Source organism: Apis laboriosa, unplaced genomic scaffold (assembly GCF_014066325.1).
Source record: "Apis laboriosa isolate Shangri-la unplaced genomic scaffold, ASM1406632v1 scaffold1_cov151, whole genome shotgun sequence".
Lineage (NCBI taxonomy): Eukaryota > Metazoa > Arthropoda > Insecta > Hymenoptera > Apidae > Apis > Apis laboriosa.
In genome coordinates this window covers 2,306,733-2,328,903 of record NW_025222279.1, presented here as the reverse complement: position 1 = coordinate 2,328,903, position 22,171 = coordinate 2,306,733, and the positions used below count along the sequence as shown (strand labels likewise).

Below are 22,171 nucleotides of genomic sequence, written 5' to 3'. Positions count from 1 at the left end.
TCCTCTTTTTTGTTACAGAATGTGGACCATAAGATGAAATTCCGTTCCAAGAAAGGCGCGTTACCATTTGTCGAGCTAAATGGTGAGGAAATCGCGGATAGCACGATTATCCTTCGCGAGCTTAGCCAGAAATTTGGTAAGGATCTGGACGCCGTTCTTACGTGTGAGCAACGAAGCGTATCCCACGCAATGATATCGATGATTGAAAACCACTTAGTCTGGGTGGTCATGTGCTGGCGAACTAAGAATCTTGATCAGGTTTTTAAGGGTTACAAGGTGAATCTTCAGCACGTGCTGGGTACTCGTATCCCCAATGGCATTCTCAATTTCTTTTTCAAACTCACGGTCGGTCGTAAGGTAAATATTAATTATAAATTTCGTTTTTTTCTTTCATTCCTTCTCACGATAGTTATCTATTATCTATAACTGGAATAATGAATTAGTCTTAAGTGGTCAAATTTTGGCTCAGATTACACTTAAATATATTATTAAATTATATTGATATGAAATGTATATTAAATACTTAAATCAGCATGCTTGATATTTATTTTAGGGCGCAAAGAAAGTGAAGGCGCAGGGTATGGGTGTACATACTCCAGAAGAGGTGTCCCAATTCGGTTGCGCCGATCTTAAAGTTCTTTCTGACATGCTTGCAGACAAGCCTTTCTTCTTTGGAGACGAACCGACTACGGTAAACAAAATTTTAATTTATTTATATATTTATATTAATCAAAATTATTTTATATTCAACCTCTTATAAATTTCTTTCCATTTCATTCCAAACAGTTGGACGTTGTAGCATTTGCACATCTTGCCCAAATTCTCTATATCGATAAAGACACACCATACAGTCTGCGAGACTATATGCAGGAGAATTGTCCAAACTTGGTGGGACACTGTTCACGCATGAAGGAACGATGCTTCCCGGATTGGGATGAGATTTGCTCTACTCTTGATATGAATACTCATCTACCGAAACCAGAAAAACAGGAGGAGAAGGAGGGCAAGGAAGATGCAAAGGAATCGAAGGAATCAAAGGAAGAAAAAGAGGGTGATAAAGAAAAGGCGGATAAAGAAGAGAAAGAATTGGAGAAAGACAAAGAAGTTGATGAAAACAAAGAAAAGGAAAAAGAAGGGAAATAAGTTCTCTTGAAAGACAAATAAGTCGTTCAGAGAAAGGGAAAAAAAAAGATTTAAAATTTGAGAAAAGAAAATTGAGGGTGTGATTTGGTAAGATATAGAAAATCTTAGGGGGGATGGGGGTTGAAAAAGGAAAAAGAATGAAGATGGAAGAAAGAATGCGCGTGTGTATGTATGTGTGAATGTATTTCGTACGAATGTTGACAGAAAGAAATAGAAAATGAAAGAGAGAGAGGGAGGAGGAGAGAGGAAGAGGTATTAGAGAGGATGAGTGATAAGAAAGAAGTTAAAATGTGTGTGAAAGAGCAAACGAGAGAAATTCGACGTGTGAAAAGAAAGAGGGGTAGGGGGATTTCAGGTTTAGAGCTCTCTACTTATACGTATAGATATTAATAGACTCATAATGTTAAATACTTCGTTTATATACGTTCGTAACACGTTATTACGCCATTTCTCATCGACACCCCAACACACTCGAATCGAATAACAAACTTTATTATTATATTTGACCCAGGGCCCTTTTCCCCCCCTACGAAAAATAATACGAGAAAAATTAAGGAATGATAACAGAATGGGGCTATCTTATAAGTCATTAGAATATCGTAGGTTTGCAATATATCAAATGCAATAGCCTGACACATTCAGGTTTGTGAAAGATCTTCTTCAATGAATAGTGGCCAAAATGAATGTATCGTACCGTTGTGCAAATAGACGTAAACCATGATATGATTTATACGATGCAATTTAATGTGAAGAAGCGAAATCATTTATGGTTACGATATACGACGTTAGATAGCGCCCCTGATACTGATTCAGGGAGAAGGCGTCTTGCGGTCGCTTCATACAGCATTGGCTCTTACTGTGCAAAATGAGTTACGTACCTAGCGTTTCAGCAACGTACCGTATATCACATTGTGATCTTCGTTTGATCGTTTGCTTCTTAGTTATATGTGTATATGTCGCATTTTTACAATCACTGTACGGTATTTTTATGAGATTTTTTTATTTTTTTTATCATTTTTTTTTTATATAATTCAAAATCCATTCAAATCACTTTTCAGAGTATGATATCATAAATCATAAATTACTTTCTAATGCATTTGAATACTCAAATGATTTCTGCAAAAATCGTTTTTTATGCAACGATAATCAGAAGATTGAATATTAAATTTTCAAATGCATTAGAAAGAGACTGTTTTTAATTTTGACTTGTTATATATTTTTTTTATATGATTTGTCTCAAATAGAAACCAATTTTTTAACGCGCGTGCGTCAAGTTATGTAATTTTTTACGATTCATTGACAATGTCCCTCCGACGAACGAAGTATCATTTGCGATTACGGATCGGCGGTAAATGATGATATTTACGATGATTTGTATATTATTAGAAATATTTGTATTACATACATGCGGATATAATCCAAGTGATTGTGCCGCTGGAAGCGGAAATGGCATTGTCACCGCGTTCTGAAGTCATTCGGACGCTTTGTTTCTTCTTTTTCTTTCATCAAATAAAAAAAAAAAATATGAATAAAAATAAACTAGAAAAGAGGCACAGGCAAACATCGATCTCTTCTGTCTGGGTTTCCTTTCGATATTCAAATGAAATAAAAATAAAAAAGAAAAAGAAAAACGAACGAAACGCTGTGCTGCCCCCGTGTGTTAGTTCAACTCTATTAGATGACTTTTTTCTTCGGATGTGTGAGAAAAAATTTTACATAACGAAGTAAAAAAAAAAAAGAAAATACAAAAAAGTGTCTTTCACGCATCGAAATGAAAGAAAAAGCATAACCACACAAGCGTGCGCGCGCGCGAATACACTACACGCACACGCATACACATATATATACACGACAGACATTTTGATGTATAATGTTATATCGAACGGGAATTGAATGTTTTTTGTACGAGGCCGCGTTTTATTAAAGCATTGGCCAGAAAATAATTCCACGAAGACACGAGGTTAATATAATTAATATTTAAGTAGCTTACTATAATTAAACGACAATTACGATTACATAAAAAACAAAAGAAAAACACAAGTAAACAATTAGTGTGTGGAAACTGTTTATACCTTATTAGAAACAACGCATACGTTTACATCTGTGGTTACATTATTATTATTATTAATTATTATGGATTATTATGAATAAATAGTAAATAAATAAAGATTAGTGATGACGAAAGGAAAGAAATGAAAAAAAGAAGTAATAAAAAAAATACTTGGACAAGACCATAAACGTTGCAAGCACAGTAGGTAGGCACACATCCAGTACAGTAAGATTATAATAAGGAGAATATTAATAATAATTATAATATGACTGCTCGTTTTATGCTCGGCGCTATACATTTCATTGTCATTATTATATCACCATTTATTAACGATATACATACGAATAAATAAAATGTGTTTATAAATATAATGTGATCTTTACGAAATTTTCATCGATCTTTATTAATTGACCCGATACGATGAATATTTTTTACAAATAGCAACAAAAGAAAAAAAAATTTTTGTTTTATTTTATATTGTTTGTATTTGCGACTATCTTATTGTGCATTTAGAAAATAGCACATACACATTGCATGCAAATTAGGTTAGATGGTACGATTAATTTAGTTTTATTAAGAAAATTTTATTTCTTTAATTGCGGCAAAGAATGTGTTAGAATCGTTCAAATATTTTCATTTTTAATTATATTATAACTATAAAAAATGCTCCTTTTTAATTATGTTATAACTATAAAAAAATGTGTACATACGTCGTGTATAAGTTGTACGATCAGTAATTTTTTTCATACATTTGATATAAGTTTTATATTGATATATAAATGAAATATTGAAAAATAAGTAGAAATGAGTAGGACAATATGTGCATTATATATTATAAATATTGAATAAGAATAAAGTGTCGATGTCGAGTTAGAGATTTAATAATACATATAATAATAATAAAAAAAATATATAAAATGATCAATAGTTTATTTAATGTTAGTTTATTTTAAAGTGCCATAAAATAAAGTGAAAAGTGAAGTGTTTGAATAGAATAAAAGCATGATTGAATCAACTATTATTTATTATCTAAAATTTAAAGATATACATAACGACGAACGATTGAAACGATCGTTTACAAGATAATACTTCTAATTTGGCGTGTCTGTAGTTGTATTCTTTTAATATTTGTATCGAAATATATATTTAAATTATAATGAATCATAATATCTATTTTTATAATATTGGTTTGATATTAATTTTTATTATGATTGCTTTTAAAAGAATACAGCTAAGAAATATTTTTTAATTTTAGCTTTATTTTTCGATTTTCTACTCGGCACAGGATATGTATAATATTGCTATAATTTAATGCTACGATTAATTTACTTATAACTATTAATATTATTTAGACAGACAGCTTTTTATTTTTGGAATTTTTTGAATTTAATTATGATTAAACATTAATTTTTATTTTCTATATATAATTAACTTTTACTAAAACTTTTTCTAATTGATTTTTTTTTTTTAAATAATGTTTAATCTGCATCGATTAAAAACGGATTTTAAAATAGTAATAATCAATTATAAAACTAAAATAAGTTTTCATTTTTGCTCTTTTCATTTTAATGATATTTTTAACATTTTTCTTCCATTTTCCAGCTTGCTAAATTATTATCCAAAAGTTTGATTTTTAGATATGTAAAAATATATATAAGCAACTAATATTGTTATATATATATATGGTCCCTAGTGGTCCAAAAATATTGTGTTTTCAGAACTCTGTCATTAAAATATAATTGTGTTCTAATAATTTTTTTCCAATTTATTTTCTATAAGAGAGTAATATTAAACAAATGAACACTTATAAAATTGGAAATAAATATATACATCAATGAATTCTATGAAATAGAAGAATATTTAGCAAAAACTTCGAAGAATATTTAGCTTCGAAAGTCTATAATAATATTGCACATTTATTTTTATATTTTTTTTATATATGTATATATAATTATTTTTTTAAAGTTTAAATGTTTTAATCTAGATATCATGATGAATTCGATTTTAAATCGAAAACATCATATTCGAGGTAGTATAATTATGATTTTAACTTCGATTTTAATTTTTTTATATTTATTAGTATTTTTTAACATTATCTTTAAGATTTTTAAATTTCTAAACTTTAAAAAATAAATAAGTATAGTTTTTTAATTAAATTTAAAAAATATAAATTTTTTTAATTCATTTAATAGATTAGCAAAATATAGTAATACGCATCTACTTTCATAATCATTATTTTACATATTATTTTTTTTATATAACAACATTTTATATATTTTCTGAATTCAAATCACAAAAACATCAATATTTTCAATTTAAAAAATGTAAAAAATGCAATTGCAACATATTAACATTTAAATGACATAATATATGCTTTTTCAATTTATTTCAATTTCTAATTACGTAGAATTTTACTTGCATAACTACTAAGTTATTATTCTTAACCGAATGGAATAATGAAAGACGATGCGAACAATAAAATGCAAAGAATTATAGTAGCCTTAAAAGGCTGTGCTAGTCATAGATGACTGCACGCCGGACTTTGAATTCGGTTGTCCGGCGTGTGACTATAGCTACGTAGACGCAGCAAGACTTATTGATGTTGATTCAGTGACAGCTGATCGTGGTTTTACGTCTAACGAATCATAAAGTGGAAATTCACAACAGAAAAGAAATTTTAGGAAATGAGGCACTTCAACATATATGGATGGTGGTATTGGTATTAATGGCGATGTAGATAGTTTGTAATAGCGATATTCGGCATTACTGAAATATATTAAAATATTTTAGTATATAAATTTTCTTTGTTGATAAAAATAAATAAATAATATATGATATATATGAGCTAAAAATCTATAAATTTGATGAAAGTTAGAGAGATTAATAAATATTGCAAATCAGAAACTTACTCACGATATCTCTCATCGGAAGCTCTTTCCAATAGAGGCATTCCAGATAAGAATAGAATGATGAAAGTAGTGAATATTGGAGAAGCTATAGCAATCCATTCAATGCCTTCGATTACATTCAAAGATATTACGAAGATACCCCACCATACTACTATTTCTCCAAAATAATTTGGATGTCTAGATAATCTCCATAATCCTAAATCATAATTATTGATCATCTGTTATTGAATATTTGGAAAAGACTGATGTAAAAAACGTACCGTCATTACACCATTTGCCATTATTCACTGGATCTTGTTTGAAAGAAAATTTCTGTAAATCGGCATAAGTTTCAGCTAATAAACCAGTTACGAAAAGTCCCGTACCAGTGCTGTCTAGGGTTGTCATCGTTTTAGGAGCTGGTGGTATTTTGTGTCGCGGTGAATTAATGATAATTACTGGTAAACTCACAACATAGACCCATACAGCCTAAAGATAAATTTTTTTTAAAATATACAAATATTTAAAATACAAATGAAAATTAATATAAAATTAATTAGAAATTAAAATAAAAATTATGATAAGTAAAATATAATTTCGATAAATAATTGATTTTGATTATTACTGTTACCTGAAATGTCCAAAATACAGCAAAACGAATCACATTACTGCGACGATCTTCAAATCTTTTATCGCGACCAATTTTAATAATTCGATATAATAGATATCCAGAAAGACGAACACCCCACAAGCAAACAAATATAGTGACCATAAGTTGTCTACTGTCATAAGGCTACAACATAAAATATTTACAATTATAAATTATAATATTATTTACATAATATTAATAATATTTAATATTTACTTTAATACTTATGATTTAATATTTATTTATAAATTATAATATTATTTACATAATATTAATAATATTTAATATTTACTTTAATGCTTATGATTTAATATTTATGATAAATTTGATAAAAATATTAATGATTTGTTTTAAAAATGAAATTAAATATTCAAATTATCTTTTAATGACTATTGTTAAAAATTATAAATTTTTTTAAAAATAAATGATCTTACAAAAATAAATTAACAGTAAATCAAATATTTCTATGTTTTATCTCGTCTAAATTTACGATTTAATAATTCGCTCTGTGTTCATTTGCATAGACACATATATAGAAATGGTTTTATAATTAGAATACCTTGCCTACTTGGCCGAGAAAGAAAGTGAGAAGGGCGAGGATGATAAAGTTCGTGCCGCCGGCAAAATCTGTTAGCTTGTCCAACTGGAAGGTCGCCGCAATTGTGAAGAATATAATTTGCATACCAACGGTGACGATTGCACTCACCGCGAAGTGGTCTTTATCCAAAATATCGACCGCCATTGATCGATTGTTGATTTCTCACTTCCACACTTGATGAACTATTTTCGAATCTGAAGTCATTAATGAAACTGTTATGTAGCTTTAGAAATATAATTTTTAGGAAAAAAATATTTATAGAAAATGAAAAGATATATAAGTTATTTAATAATAATTTTATAATTAAGAAATCAAAATATTATTTAAAATTTCTTATATTTTTTTTTATCAATGTTTCAAATAAAAATATTTTCATTTTATTTATACAATTTTATAAAATGTTATTTTTGTTTATTTTTTAAAATGTTTTAATAATTTACATTATTTTAATTTAAATATAATATATTATAAAATAAAATAAAATAAAAAAACGAATATATTGAAGTAATATTATAATTAGTGATATCTGCAAAAGTTTAAACAGACTTGAAAGGATTGTATATTGAAATATAAATTAAATACTTGATATTTTTATGATTCTGCTTTCTTGTATATGTGACCTTGATGCTTAAATGTTTTTCATTTATTGATTATATTGATTCATGCATATTGTAGTTCCATTGTTTAATAACAGTATATATTTTGAGAATATAATATTTTGAAAAGGTAGAAAGCAATAATAATTTTATTTTACAATTTAAATTGTTTCATTTCTGATCAATAAAACAAAATTTATATTTATATTAAAATATTAAAAAAATTTATTTTAATATTTCGTATTTCGAAATAAAAAATTTAAAAATTTACTTCAGTTTGAAAAAATTTGATGTTTTTCTTTTAGGAAAATATTTAATTTATAATCTTTTTTATTATATATCATTTGGTTTCTAATAGATTACGATCACTTTTAACTATCTCCGCACTGTTGAATGTCGCAATGCAGCTCATTTTATTCAATATTGTCACAAAAAATATTTTATAAAATATAATTTTCTTTATGACAAATATTCATAACATTTAAATTATCTTTCTTATTTGATGTAATGTCATCATTTAAAATATTTTCAGTCATAAAACAATAGAAAAACGAATATATTATTATATTTGTACTTACCGTTTTTTAATTTGAAACTTTTGCATCGTATAGTCACAATTCAATCTTTAATCAATCGTAAAACAAAAGCCAACATTCTTGTTAAAAAAATCCAATATCAATTATTTATTCAAACCAATACGTGCAAATAGAAAAATTCACATTTGTTACCAATTTCTAACTATAATCAAAAATTTCTCGAATCATTTTTCAATGTGAGTATGGTAAAAAACAATTTCTTTAATATTTAAAAATTAAAAATAATGTTAGCATTATTCACAAACTCAATTATCACTGCATTGTCAAAAATCGAAACTGATATTATTAATCATCATTCAACTAACCATCTTTGAATTTCGCATCGAATACTAAGAGATAGATACAAATCACACCAAGTCACTGTCACTTGAGAACAAAAATTTGCGAATTCGGAATATCCTTATTTCATACAGACATTTCTAGGTAAGAAAATATTGTTTGTGTAAAATACGTATATATCAGTTAAGGAGAAATGATGATTACCTCAACAGAGAGGAACCTCATTGTAACAACTCGTAAGATGTGTAGAATAGCTACTTCCATCCGCGGCGATAGGCAGCGGCAGGACTACGAGAGTATTCAATGTCGAATCTAAAACAAGAAATCCCTGATCACGTGCTATGAAACGACTGCGAGCGCATCGGGTACTTTTCTTCTAGCTCGAACCTTGTTACCACTATATGCATCTCCCTCTAATCAGTACTCTATGGTGTGACCTATTGGGTTTTTTGATTCACGTTGACTGTCTGACATTACGGCTTATTATAATTATTTCCATAATTAGAATCTTATCATTCTATGCAATTGATATTATTATTGAAGAATTTAATTTAAATAAATAAAAAAATAATTTTAATAGAATGTAAATCAACGAAATTCAAAATTCAAAATTCAAAAATATGGTTAGATTTTATTATTTGAAATAATTATAGAAAAGATATTGGAAATAAAAAATAATTTTTATTTTATTGTTAAATTTTATGTTTACGTGTATTATATTTGTGAGAATACTTTATTTTTGATATGAACTATATATAAGTAACGTTTTCATGAAACGTATTTTTTTTATTTATTTTTTTTGATAAAATATGTGATTACTTTCTTGTTTCTTTGATAGTTATTTTATCGTAATTGCTTTTTTCATCAAAGCTTTATAATGTAAGCTCATTCAACATAGAATCAATACATATACGCGAGCGCGAATGAATTTCCACTTAAATGGAACATGGCGCATTACACTTTTCATTTGTTTTGTAGTATTGAAGACAATGCATATCTTTTATCAAATATCGTTCAAAATATTCATTTTATATCTAACTTGATTTTTTTAAAATTTATATAAAAATAAATGAACATAAAAAGAATCAATTTGTTGATTTTTAATTGGATTAATAATAATTTATTTTAATATATTGTACATTATATTATTATAGTAACTTTACAAACAATAACTAATATGTCTTATTTCTACCACGCTTAATGCGCATATATGATTAATTCCGACGTATCTTTTTATAAACATTATAAAATTCAGCTTGATGAAAATAAATGATTACAATATTTATGATTACTCCTTAAATTTTGGTCTTGATTTTTTTGATAAAAAAGTGCAGAGATCCATAATATGGAAATGTAATTATAATATACATGCAGTGCTTTGATTCTTCTAAATTAATCACAAACAATGTTAAAAATATGTTCTTTTGAATGCTTTTATTAATTTTCCATTTAGAAAATATCTTTAACTAAGATTTTATTTATTCATTCAAATGCACTGCATAGTTTTTTAATTGCTTCAATTTCTTTTTAAAATATCTATTTTCAATTTTAAGATTTAGTATATTTGCCCCAGATATGAAGCATAAAGACAGATGCAATAAAAAGAAGAGACATAACAAGCACAGGTACTGGTCCTCTGAAAAGATATATATATAAATTATAGATATTTATATTTTTTATTTATTTATTTATTATTTTATGTACTTACACTTTGATACCAGGAGAATCATCGGTGTAAAACATCCACATTTCATCAGAACCAGCTCCTGTATTTCTACTCCGAGTTGAAGTAGTTGTTGCAGTTTTTCTTTGTCTAACAGTACCACCACCTGTTCTAGGTGCTATAGCTTTGCTGGGCGATCGTCTCGCAGCTCCAACTGAAGTAGAACTAGGTGCAGCAGGCTTAAAAAAGTAAACAAAATATAACCATAAATTTTTAAGTCAAAATATTATTTTTCTTTTTGCAATTGTAATCTTAGAAAATTATTTACCATTATTTGTTATTCTATTGTTAATTTAAAAATACCAGAAGTTTACGAAAAATTTATTTTATAATTTATAATTTTGTCTAAATTCACAATAAATAAACTTGATATGTTTCACTTTTCAAATCTTATTATTAATTTTTATCTTATTATGAACAACATTAAAAAAATATTGAAATAATATCACTTGGTACTTTTATAAAGCCAACCTCCTTCTACTAAATAATTTAAACGTTTACTAGCAATACGAAGCACAGCATAAAGCAACGTGTCATATATACACCATCCACGTAGTGAACTCTCGACACGTCATCATATGTTGTTAAATTCACAGTGACGCATGAGCGTTTATCATTACGTCACGTTTTCATGAAAAAAATATTACCATAAAATAATATTTCGAATTATTATTATATTTATTTATTTTATAATTTATTTAATAATAATTACTTTAAAATAATCAAACAATTATATAAATAATTTTTTCTATATTATTAAAAATATTCAAGAAATTACTAGAAATAAATTAAAATCATATGATCAAAACTCGAAGAATTAGTATCGAATTCATAATCTTGAAATATGAACCAAGAAAATTCTTTTTCGTATATTAATTTATTTATGAAATTATATTATTAATATAAAGCTCATTTATTTAAAAATAAATTATTTTTGAAATAAAAATTCATAAATACAGTCTACTTTCAAAAAAATATACAAATACAAATACATAGCAGATTGGCATCGGTAAATATAAAATGTTTTAAGTAATTTTTAAGTAATACATTAAGTCAAAATATTTGTTATATGATATGGTTTAATTATTTTCAAAATTGGCTGAACATAATCTAAATTAAATTCACAAATTTCAAAAGTAGTTATTAAAAATTTAAAAGTATTTTAATAAAAATAAGATTTTTAAATTTTATAAAGCTTTAATAATTTGGATAATAATAATGAATTTAAATAACTACAATTGCACAAAATATCGAATTTGTGAAATAAAAGAAAAATATAATTTTTATGATAGTTTTTTATGATAAGGCATTTATTTATTATTTACATAATGTACGATTATTATTTTATATAATATTCTATATCAATTATATTTTTGGTAATAAATAACATATAACTTTTACATAAATTTAAATTGAACTAATGTATATAATTTGTCATATTGAACTTCTATACAAAAGAATATTAATTATCTTGTACTACTTACATGCATATATAATAATATGTTCTACAATTTCTTTTTTTTTAATCTTCCACATTAACAGACTAGTTACAAAATTATGACAACATATTACATTATTTCTTATAAAATTGTTCGATTTTTTTATCATGATGAAAATATTAGAATCTTAAAATACAAAAAAAAATCATACATATTGTTACAGGAACTTTTTCTTTTTGTTTCACTTATTGTACATTTATAGCCAATTTATAAAATATAAAACTGTTGCCTTTTCTTATGTATAAAAATTTTAAGAAAATGCATAGAAAGATTCATTATATTAATTAAAGTAAAAAGTTTATAAAATATTATTAGAAAATATAATACTTCTATTGGTCTCAAAATATATAGTCTCAATGATTTTTGCCAATAACAGAAAATATTCTGTAAATGCTTATAAATGTAGTAATTGCATGTATTGTATTTATAAATGTAAATTAGATATATCTTATATGTATACCTGTTTAAAGATTTTAAATGTTTATTGTATGATTTCAGTCATTGTAAAATGTTTTAAATGCATAAATTCTAAGTATTTCATACATTCTTATAGTAACATATTGATATATTAGCAATACAAAATTTTGTAAAAGATATGTTGCATATCTAAGCTACTATAACTTCATTATGCTTTGGCATTCTGTCATATTTTACAATATAGAAATACTTAAAGAATTAAAATATCATGACTTTTTCATCCATATAATTATTTCTTTTTTTGAAAATCAACCAAGAAATACTCTTTATTTTCTTATTATTTAAATAAATTTTTTTGTATATAAATATATACATGACAACAAGAAATATTCATATGGATTCCGCACAGCAACTACTGTTTGGCACAAGACATATTTTTGCAAATTTTGATATACAATAAACATTATACAATGCGATTTTTACGCAGGCACGTGTAAATCATTGTTTTTTAAGCATAACTTTATATACTGATATCATTATTAGCTCTCATTTGATATTAGAAAAACATTTTCATACAATTATTTTTTTTTTAACAACAATAACATACCATAACAGGATTTTTATACATATAAATCTATTGTTTTAATATTCTATTTTTATTGCAATAAAAAATGAATATTATGCCTGCAAGATATAATTATAACAATCATTGAATGTATTGATTAATATTATCCTCTTATTTTAACTGGAATTATAGACATTTGCCAAAAGTAAAATTTGTAAAATAGAAAATAAAATATGAAATACATATATTATAATTTTCAAATAATAATCAAATATCTTACTACTGATCAATCTAATACAATATTTGGCAGACATATAGCTCCAATAAATTGACTTTGTTATTATATTGTATTGTATATGTGAAATAAATATTCTTCTTAGACCAAATAAATTTCTTACTTGGTATTTAAGTACTTGTTACTCCCTTACGAGCCACTAATAGATTTAATACTGGATGTTTCCTGATATATGATACTGCTTTTTTATGAGTTACCATAGTAAAATCATATCCATTACATTGTAAAATTTTATCATGCATACGAAGACCACTTTTTGCTGCTGGAGATCCTTCGTGAACTTCAGTTACATATATACCCTGGCATTGAATAGCATTAATTAAAAATATGAAATATATTTATAATACATAAATTATATTAATTTTTTTTACATTATCAGTATAACCCTGAGGACTTTTTCTAAAATCTTGATCAATGCCACCTCCAATTTTGAAGCCACATTTCATCACCTCTTCTCCATTTTCATTTACATCTGTTTCTTTTACCAATATAATTGGTATCTAAAAAATAACAAAATAAGATAGAACAAAATAATTTTTGTAATAATGTTTAATATCGTATTAATATTTTGTAACAATGTTTTAATGTATTTTTTATTGTATATTAAAAATAATAAATTAAAGTAGTGAAGTTTATTGTTTTAAAAAATACGTAATAGTAATTGAACTGAGATTTTTTATATTCTTTATTTTTTATGTTTTTTATTATAGATTATAGATATATTTACACTTAAGCATTCCATAGCGGTGCCAGCTTGATGCTGAAAAGCCATTTTCGCGCACATAATGATAAATCTTGTCTAATCAATTCAGATTGACAATTGTTTCCGATGATTCAACGTGATTATCAATTGCTTTCGCACTATATACACCGATGTAAAAATTACACGATAATTTAAAAGCGTATATTTGAAAATATATTTAAAAAATATATTATTGAATAATAGAAGAATTTTGATTCACTTCCAATGAGTGATCAATTGGTTAATCTTATTAATTTCTATGCACTTCAATGTCGTTAAAATCAGCTAAAACAATTTCTTTTTCACGTTGACAGCCATACATATTGGTCAATATAGATAGGAAAGTACCGTTGCAATAGAATACACTATAGAAAATACCACAGACAAGCTATAGAATAGATATGATATCTTACAAAATATTATATCACATATTTAGAAATATTGATTTTGAAAAAAAGTATGTTTCTTACGACTTCTGCAATTTGTTACATATATCTACATGTACATATTTTATAATATATGTGTTTATAATGTATCTTGCTTAATATTTATTATCTTCATTTTTCACTAGAGATTTTTCACTATTTTTTTATAGCGAAAAACATAGAATAAGAATTAATCATTAGCATTATCTTTTAAATATTATACAATTTTTTTAAAAGCAAGATAAGATACAGATAAAAATTTAAGATTAGCATCATTTTTAAATTCTAAAGATAATTTTTTAAAAAGTAATATAAGATAAGAATTGAGAATCAGCGTCATCTCTTGAATAAAAATATTTTAAAAATATATTTTTTGGATTTCTCGAGAGATGACGTTGACAATCACTTTTTGATCCATGTTATTTTCTTACTAATTGGTCTCTTTATCTATGTTGTATTCGTTTGCAGTATTCTAAATATGGCGCGACTTTTAGTTAAGGTATAGTAAAAAATCATTTTTTCTTCACAGTATATTAAAGTATATGAATAATTTATTGATCATAGAATTACAAATTTTGATTAAAAAAAGGATTAATTTGATTAAAGAATAGGATTAATCACAAGGATATATAATTACATTTGACGCAATAAATGTTTGTTCTTCTTTATTAACAAGCTGAATTTTAGCATATTTTGTGAAAGTTTGACATTTCGATAAGACATTCGATTGTTTTATTATTTTTTTCCTTTTTATTTTATTTTCGCGTTAACCATAATGGACGATGATTAGTTTTATCGAATTCGTCCACGGATAGTTATATGGGGATATGATACATGATTTCTAAGTTTCACGGGTCTCATGTATTATACAAATAATTTACTCAGTTACGGTAGCTATGCTACACGATGAGTTTCTATATCACACGTATCACGTATGCACGCGTTCATCAGATACACTTGAAAAATCATTACACTAATTATTTTTTTATCCAAATTTTCTTCTATCTATGATCATTTTTTTTTTTCTTTTTTTTTATTATGACAAAAACTACAAACCATATGATCACTGTTTTCGTAATTTAAATTTGTGCATGATTTAATTCTTGTAAAATTCATCGCATAAAGTTCATCTCGTATTTATAGATGAAATATGTATTAATGAATATATTTTTTATAAGAGAGCATACTTTGCATATTTGTCGTTTAAGTTGTTAATTTTTTTTATAAAAACTTTTTACTTTTAACACACGGATTCTTTTAATCTGTTAGATAATTTTACGTCAAGTAAGATATATTATTAAAAAATATGCATGTAGAAAATTTAAAAAAAACATTCATAAAGGTTTTAATAAATGCATATACGTAATAAATATATACGATAATGTAGATATTATTAAATATATTATCAGTGAAAAAGAAAATCGAATAATTATAATTTATTTTTTATAAAAAATTTAAATAAGAAATTGCTCATATAAAATTTAATATGAGTTTATTGGTTGATATTGAATTAAAATATCGATATAAATATATATATATGATTTCGATTAATTTTGATAATTTCGTATACATTAATTTTACTACTTATTAAAACATTTTTACATTGATATTATTATACGAACAATCCAGTTTGTTTAAAATGTAGAAATATATTTTCATATAAAAAAATGAATTTTTTTTATTTTTTATTCGAAAAAATACACGAACTATGCTCTCGTTTTAAAAGTTCTCATATTACGAATAATTGGAAAAGTACAGTCATAGACGCCATGATAACAATATTTCAATTAATTATTATAATTAAGGCAATAGCCCTAAATTAATAATTTTATAAATTGTAAACTCTATTTGGCAAAAATCAACGTAAGCGTAGTTAATTAGCCTCAGTCTCATTATTCGAGAACGATACATAAGGATCAGACTTTAATAAATTACTCGTATCTTTTTTAACCTATATAACAAATAATTTATCAATAAATTATTATAAAACTTGTCCGATCTAATCGACATAATTTTCGTTTTGAAAACTGATTTTTCATTTTTCTATTTTTATTTTAAAAATAAACAATTTAAAATGTTTTACTTATATTTTATTGAAATTTTAATTAACTTTTATAAAATCTAATCTTTGTTTTTATTAATTAATAAAAAAAATATACAGATTTTTTAAAATGAAAAAAAAATTAAATATTAAAATATGTATATTAATAGAATATTTTGCGGGAATAAAAACAGAGTAATATTTAAAGCTATTTGTGATGTTAATTAATCATCGAGCTCAATGTATGTCGATAAATTGTTTGTCCTTTAAATATAATTCATACATATATTTACATTTTAAATACTCTTTTTCAATTATATTTTTCGATTTTTTTATTGAATTTCCGCGTTTTGATGCAATATAATCCTCGAATTGCTTTATTAACATAATTAATCAAACAAAATGTTGAAACGCACGATTGTGGTTTCTTAATGCCGACAATTAGGAATGTTGTTACAATTAGCACTTTGCATAAAGCGGAAGTTATCGTGATGTATATAGAGATTCGTTTTTCAAAACATCGTTATATTTTTTTATTTTCATTAATTTATATAACAATAATTTTATAAAAGATATTTGTATAAAAAGAAAAATAAAACTATCTACGCTAAATAATCATTGATCACTTTATAGTATAATTATCCTAAATGTATTGAAGTAAAATTGTATTTTATTATTTTTTTGTTAACTTTCAACTCTTATAATAATTATAGTTAAAATTATCATTATTTGTTTTTTAATGAATTGTTATGACCGTTTAAATCAGTTTTCTGTTTTACAATATAAAATATAATAAAAGTACAATGATTTTTTTAAATATTCTTCATTTAAATAATGCCAATATTTTTTTAATAGCAAAAAAACAACTATATAATAGATATTTAAACGATATTTCTCAAGGATGATAAACGATTCTCCATACTTAACTTTCGTCGTATCTTTTCAACTATACAATCCATGGTAACATTGTGACTAATAATACAATCTATACTATACAGTAGTTAGACGATTATACACATGTGTAATTCTTCATTCCGTGTCTAAATTGACTTGTTTCCTAATACTCTGTCGATGAATCTTTTTCTTTCTATTAATCACTGTTGCAGAATCTTCTCAGAAATACTTTATGTCTGTGACTCTCAAGTATGACTAAATTTCAGAAGATGAGATTCTAACATAGCTCTCTAAAGAACCTCTGTCAATACTTTCACGTAACTTGTTCCTGTTGTTTTCCTGTGTTTGGTCGACCAATAAATTTGCGAATAACGCAATGGCAGTATTCGATGCAATGATAATTAATAAATCAATCGATAAGACGATTTGTCGATAATTTAATAGCGCACTGAGAAAAATGTTTAGATATGAAGAAACGTTTAGTCTAGTAACATTTTGTTGACAGAAAACCATGAGATATATTACGATTTGCTAATATTAATTTTCTTTAAGTAAAATGGACATTGTTTCAAACTTGCTAAACGCTTTTCTCAGTATTCTATATATGAGCAAAGACTCTTTTTACGACAAAAATTCCTAATTAATTTGACTTTGACAAGAGTTTATATTTATTATTAGCAGATGTGTGTCACTCGCGAACATACGATTTTTTAAATTACGATTTTCCATTGACATTCTGCAAGATTTTTGAATAGTTAACAATTTTTCAGAGAATTTTTTATAACTTATCTTTATATGCTTTCGTGAAGATTTCTGCTAGAGATCTATTACTAAATCTCGATCATACGTGTATAGTGAACTCTTGCCTTTCTTGTTCCTTTCTTTGTTGATACCTAAAACGAAGTTGAACAAAATTTTTTATTAATGTTGCATCAAGTTTAACCTTTACTTCTAAAAAATGATAAATATATTTATTGAAATATTAATATAATTCATGATACTAAAGCAATTTTGCATAATCAAAGTTTTTCTCTCAACTAATATAAATGAAAAGTTTAATTTGTATTATATATTCATACTCTTCTTTTAAGCCTTAGAAGACTTCTATTTAAGTAAAATTTTTTATATATAAAATAAAAAATATTAACATAATATACATTTAAGCAGTGAAACGAAATAATTCAGAAATACTTCTAAGTAATAGTATTGGAATAAGGATCAATCTGACATGAAATGAATTTCTTGATATTTAATATGTTAAATATGTTGAAGATGTTGAATAAGAATCAAAAAAATTTAGAGACTTCCTAGCATTAAGAAGAGTACAGAATGAATTTCAACGTGTCAGCTTACTACGGTCTACGGAGGTTCGTGCCGATACCTAGCGAGCATAGATTCGACGGCCTCGATAGGCAGTCTACCCAAGCTGCCGCCGTGGCGGGTCCCGGATGACAGACCTTGCCAATCACGATCACGATCACGATCACGTTCCCCACGATCACGATCACGATCGCATTCTACATCGCTCAATTCGCGGCTGTCACTAAACCCGCTTGGCGGCAATAATGTCATGTCTTCCACCGAACTGCATAATAAATCAGAAAAGAGAGTTCTTAACAAAATGGAGAAATTATTATTGATGTTGAATGTTAAAAAATATTTTTATTGTTATTTGATTGATTGAGAGATTAATATCTTTTTTGAATTTCTTTTTCGGCAAATTAATCTGGATTGAAGATTTGATTAAAGTTGAAATAAATATCTCTTATCTTTAGTATTCATATTTATCCAGATTAATTTGTAAATATTATTTAAAAACATATTATTTAAAAAAATGATGACCAATTTAATTAAGAAATTATGATAAATTATTATTATGATGATATAAAGATATATGAGATTAACAAATTTTCAAGTAATAGAAAAATGTAGTTAATAATTCATTATCGTACGTTGTATAATAAAATTAATTTTTAAGAATTATATTTACGTTTGTAAAAATATATTTTTTAATATTCTTTAATGTTTATTCTTATTGTTTCCATTTATTTACATTTCCATTTTATTTACATTTTTCTATTATTTATCTTGCATCGATATGAAATCGATAAGATCGTGAACATTGAACATAATCAGGACTTGAGTGCTATGTGGAAACAAACAAACCTTGGCTACCTGCGAGTAGACCGGCTCGGTTGTCGGCTTCGTCGTCTCGCAAGTGAAGGTGAACCTTCGTTGTTCGATTCTGTACTCGATTCTACGCCTCGTGAAAATACATCTGTAAAGATGTATTAAAGAAATTTCAAAACATTAAATTCAATCTACAAGAGACTATTAATAAATTATACAAATTAATTTCTTGTTACCTCTGCAAGGCTTCACTGGTACCCTATAACTAGGCCCAGCGCACTCTCCGCAAGGGCTTCCGGATGTATCGCTTCCGGAACCTTGGCGACTCGAGCGTAGCTTACTTTCAGCTTCTGCGATGCTTGGGAAGTATCGTTGTTTGTGCCACCTTGGTGTTTTAGACCTGAACGTGAAAGAACACCAGAAAGAGGAAGAGAAAAGGGTTTGGGAGCGGGATATTAAGCTTTCTTGAGCAAGGAAGTCGAGCAAGGAATGTTTAATTCATCTAGCATGCGTTTGAAGGGTTGAAAGAAAACAGTTACCTCTCGAAATCCACACTGGATCTCTCGTAATCGATCGTGTTGATGTCTTCGTTCTCTAAATGTCCAAACGTTTTGAATTGCATGGTGTAATCGAGTGTGGCAGTGGTCACCGAACGATTTTCTCTTCCTGGCACGCTAAACGTGGCGTATGGGCTTATTTCATACATTTCTGTGAAAAAAAAATTATTGCTATTTAATTTCATTAATAAAGATATAAAAATACAAATAATTGAAAAATATTGTACAATAATTACGTGAGAAATTATTAAAAAAGAAAGAACATGAACCTGAACCATGGTCGTTCGATTTATGATTCTCTTGCTTTACCGGAGAACTGGTATAAACCTGATGATTCCTCCTGTTATCACGTTCAGCAGTGGATTTTAATTGCATAGTGGACATGCAACTTGAAAGATGATGGTGTTGTTGATGTTGCTGCTGTTGCTGGACCAATCCTAATCCAGACTGTTGATTCTGTTGTTGTCCAGGAAGTATTTCTCCTAAATAATTAGCTCTAAAAATATATAAACAATATTATTATTTTATCTAATCATGAAAAATATAAAATGATAATTCTCAAATAATTGTATGATACCTTCCACTACGTTTTAACATCACGTATCCCAAAATAGCGGCCGAAATAATCAGAACAATAGCACAGACGAGAGGTACGACTACATAAAGCACTTTATGATTCGGTATAGTTTTCTTAACATCATCTTCCATAATCAAATCGTTCGGAGGACCGATGCTAACACCACTGAGAGTGGTTGTTGCGAATTCCATTTGCGTTTGCGTGGATCCAGCATCGTTGTGCGCTGTCAAACGTAAACTGTACCACGAGGCAGTCTTTAAATCTCTTATGATTAAATTCTCCGTGGCACGACTTGCCACTAAAATCCATGGTTCATTGTTAATGCGTCTACGGTATTCTATAGTATAATATTGGATGGAGCAACCACCATTTGGCCAGGACAGAAGATTCAATTTTACGGAAGTACCATTGGCGGAGATAATATCTCGTTCTTTTGGCAATAAAGGCGCTGTGGAACAAATTCGAACAAGTTATATTATATTTAAATAAAAAACATATAAGAAGTTAATTTAGTATTGAAAAATTACCTGTTCCTTTCGTTGTAGCACTGATTAGAGAACTTGGATCGCCAGTACCTACACGATTGTGTGCTGTTAAATGTGCCAAGTAGGAGGAACCGCATTTTAAACCTGATAAAATAAATTCAGTCTGTTCGGGTGATAATGCGATCTCTTCCCAGCCACCTTGGTCCCTTTTATAACTTAATACGTAACCTAATAAAAATAACATTATATTTTATATTTTATGTTTTTTTTATATTTTTAATGTTCTTTTATATTTTTTCTATTGCTTAATTTTTATTTTCAACATCTAATATTTTCTAATGTACCTTGAATAGTGGCACCTCCATTATTGGGATGATTCCACCTAAATCTTATACTATTCGTTGTCGTATATTGTAATTCTAAAATTGGTGCTCTAGGAGGCATCACTACAACTAACGTGTAAGTAATGGAATCGTCACCGAATAAATTGCTCGCTGAACATGTATAATTTCCTGCGACTGATTGTTCTAATCCTAAAATTTTTATTCTTCTTAATATCATTATTTGTATATTCATTAACTTATTCAAGTATTAAACTAACCGCGAATATTGAGGTGACCATCTGCAGTCAATTCGTAATGCCTTCCAGTAGAGATTTGGCTATTTCGATACGTCCATATTGGACGAGGTGTAGGATTACCCACAACCAAACAGGATAATGTGATCGATGATTTAATCGCCCTTCTTAATAATTGCGAAAAAGATGCCACTCTAGCTGGAGCTTTATAAGAATTTTATTAAATTAATAAATATAATCCAAAAATTAAAAAAATATAAGGAAATTATTCCATATATAAATAATCAAACCTCTAGTATTCGTAGTTTGAGTAACAATAGTAGTCGGTTCTCCTTCACCCAGTCCTGTCGTTGCTGACACCCAAAACTCGTACAATTGACTAACATGTAATTTTATTTAAAATTTCTTTTTATTATCTTTTAACAAATAAAATTTGTAATGAAAT

The 22,171-nt window shown here is 26.5% G+C and overlaps 4 protein-coding genes and 1 long non-coding RNA gene across 11 annotated transcripts in view; 1 reads left to right on the top strand and 4 right to left on the bottom strand.

The window, feature by feature from the left end:
* The window catches only part of LOC122712286 (failed axon connections), a 32,638-nt gene extending 29,058 nt beyond the window's left edge, over positions 1 to 3,580 (top strand). The window contains exons 2-4 of the mRNA XM_043931811.1: positions 19 to 357; positions 554 to 691; positions 787 to 3,580. Of these exons, the coding sequence (XP_043787746.1) occupies positions 19 to 357; positions 554 to 691; positions 787 to 1,143 (834 nt within the window). The 3' untranslated portion in view covers positions 1,144 to 3,580. The remainder of the gene's footprint in view (positions 1 to 18; positions 358 to 553; positions 692 to 786) is intronic.
* On the bottom strand, positions 293 to 884 carry LOC122712287. The gene is made up of 3 exons (XR_006346298.1): positions 752 to 884; positions 595 to 686; positions 293 to 426 (listed from the first exon to the last, which is right to left on the bottom strand). It is a non-coding gene; the product is annotated as an uncharacterized LOC122712287 (long non-coding RNA).
* Positions 3,581 to 5,492: 1,912 nt separating the features above from the next.
* LOC122712285 lies at positions 5,493 to 8,528 on the bottom strand. Its single transcript, XM_043931810.1, is given in 7 exon segments — positions 5,493 to 5,959; positions 6,103 to 6,298; positions 6,363 to 6,570; positions 6,713 to 6,874; positions 7,290 to 7,475; positions 7,477 to 7,522; positions 8,503 to 8,528. Coding segments are annotated over 7 exon segments (1,017 nt in total). The 3' UTR covers positions 5,493 to 5,766.
* Positions 8,529 to 9,896: 1,368 nt separating this feature from the next.
* On the bottom strand, positions 9,897 to 14,501 carry LOC122712229 (protein transport protein Sec61 subunit beta). 2 transcript variants are annotated; one of them, XM_043931696.1, is made up of 4 exons: positions 14,026 to 14,501; positions 13,670 to 13,798; positions 13,402 to 13,597; positions 10,566 to 10,701 (listed from the first exon to the last, which is right to left on the bottom strand). In XM_043931696.1, the coding sequence occupies exons 1-3, from the start codon at positions 14,080 to 14,082 to the stop codon at positions 13,409 to 13,411; spliced, it is 375 nt and encodes a 124-aa protein (XP_043787631.1). In that variant the 5' UTR covers positions 14,083 to 14,501; the 3' UTR covers positions 10,566 to 10,701; positions 13,402 to 13,408. The 2 variants fall into 2 exon arrangements, with proteins under 2 accessions (XP_043787632.1, XP_043787631.1); XM_043931697.1 differs by lacking the exons at positions 13,402 to 13,597; positions 13,670 to 13,798; positions 14,026 to 14,501 and adding exons at positions 9,897 to 10,435; positions 10,791 to 10,854 and having other exon boundaries at positions 10,508 to 10,701.
* A 2,806-nt stretch (positions 14,502 to 17,307) lies between these two features.
* The window catches only part of LOC122712205 (Down syndrome cell adhesion molecule-like protein Dscam2), a 111,226-nt gene continuing 106,362 nt past the window's right edge, over positions 17,308 to 22,171 (bottom strand). For 2 of the 6 annotated variants that reach the window (XM_043931643.1, XM_043931648.1), the window contains 11 exons: positions 22,017 to 22,105; positions 21,751 to 21,930; positions 21,494 to 21,682; positions 21,192 to 21,377; positions 20,665 to 21,112; positions 20,357 to 20,583; positions 20,070 to 20,238; positions 19,767 to 19,930; positions 19,576 to 19,678; positions 18,782 to 18,985; positions 17,308 to 18,293 (listed from right to left, as the gene is read on the bottom strand). In XM_043931643.1, coding sequence (XP_043787578.1) covers positions 18,242 to 18,293; positions 18,782 to 18,985; positions 19,576 to 19,678; positions 19,767 to 19,930; positions 20,070 to 20,238; positions 20,357 to 20,583; positions 20,665 to 21,112; positions 21,192 to 21,377; positions 21,494 to 21,682; positions 21,751 to 21,930; positions 22,017 to 22,105 — 2,011 coding nt within the window. In that variant the 3' untranslated portion in view covers positions 17,308 to 18,241. Of the gene's footprint in view, positions 18,294 to 18,753; positions 18,986 to 19,566; positions 19,679 to 19,766; positions 19,995 to 20,069; positions 20,239 to 20,356; positions 20,584 to 20,664; positions 21,113 to 21,191; positions 21,378 to 21,493; positions 21,683 to 21,750; positions 21,931 to 22,016; positions 22,106 to 22,171 lie in introns of those variants that run through there. The other 4 variants (XM_043931645.1, XM_043931644.1, XM_043931646.1 and 1 more) reach the window with 4 other exon arrangements.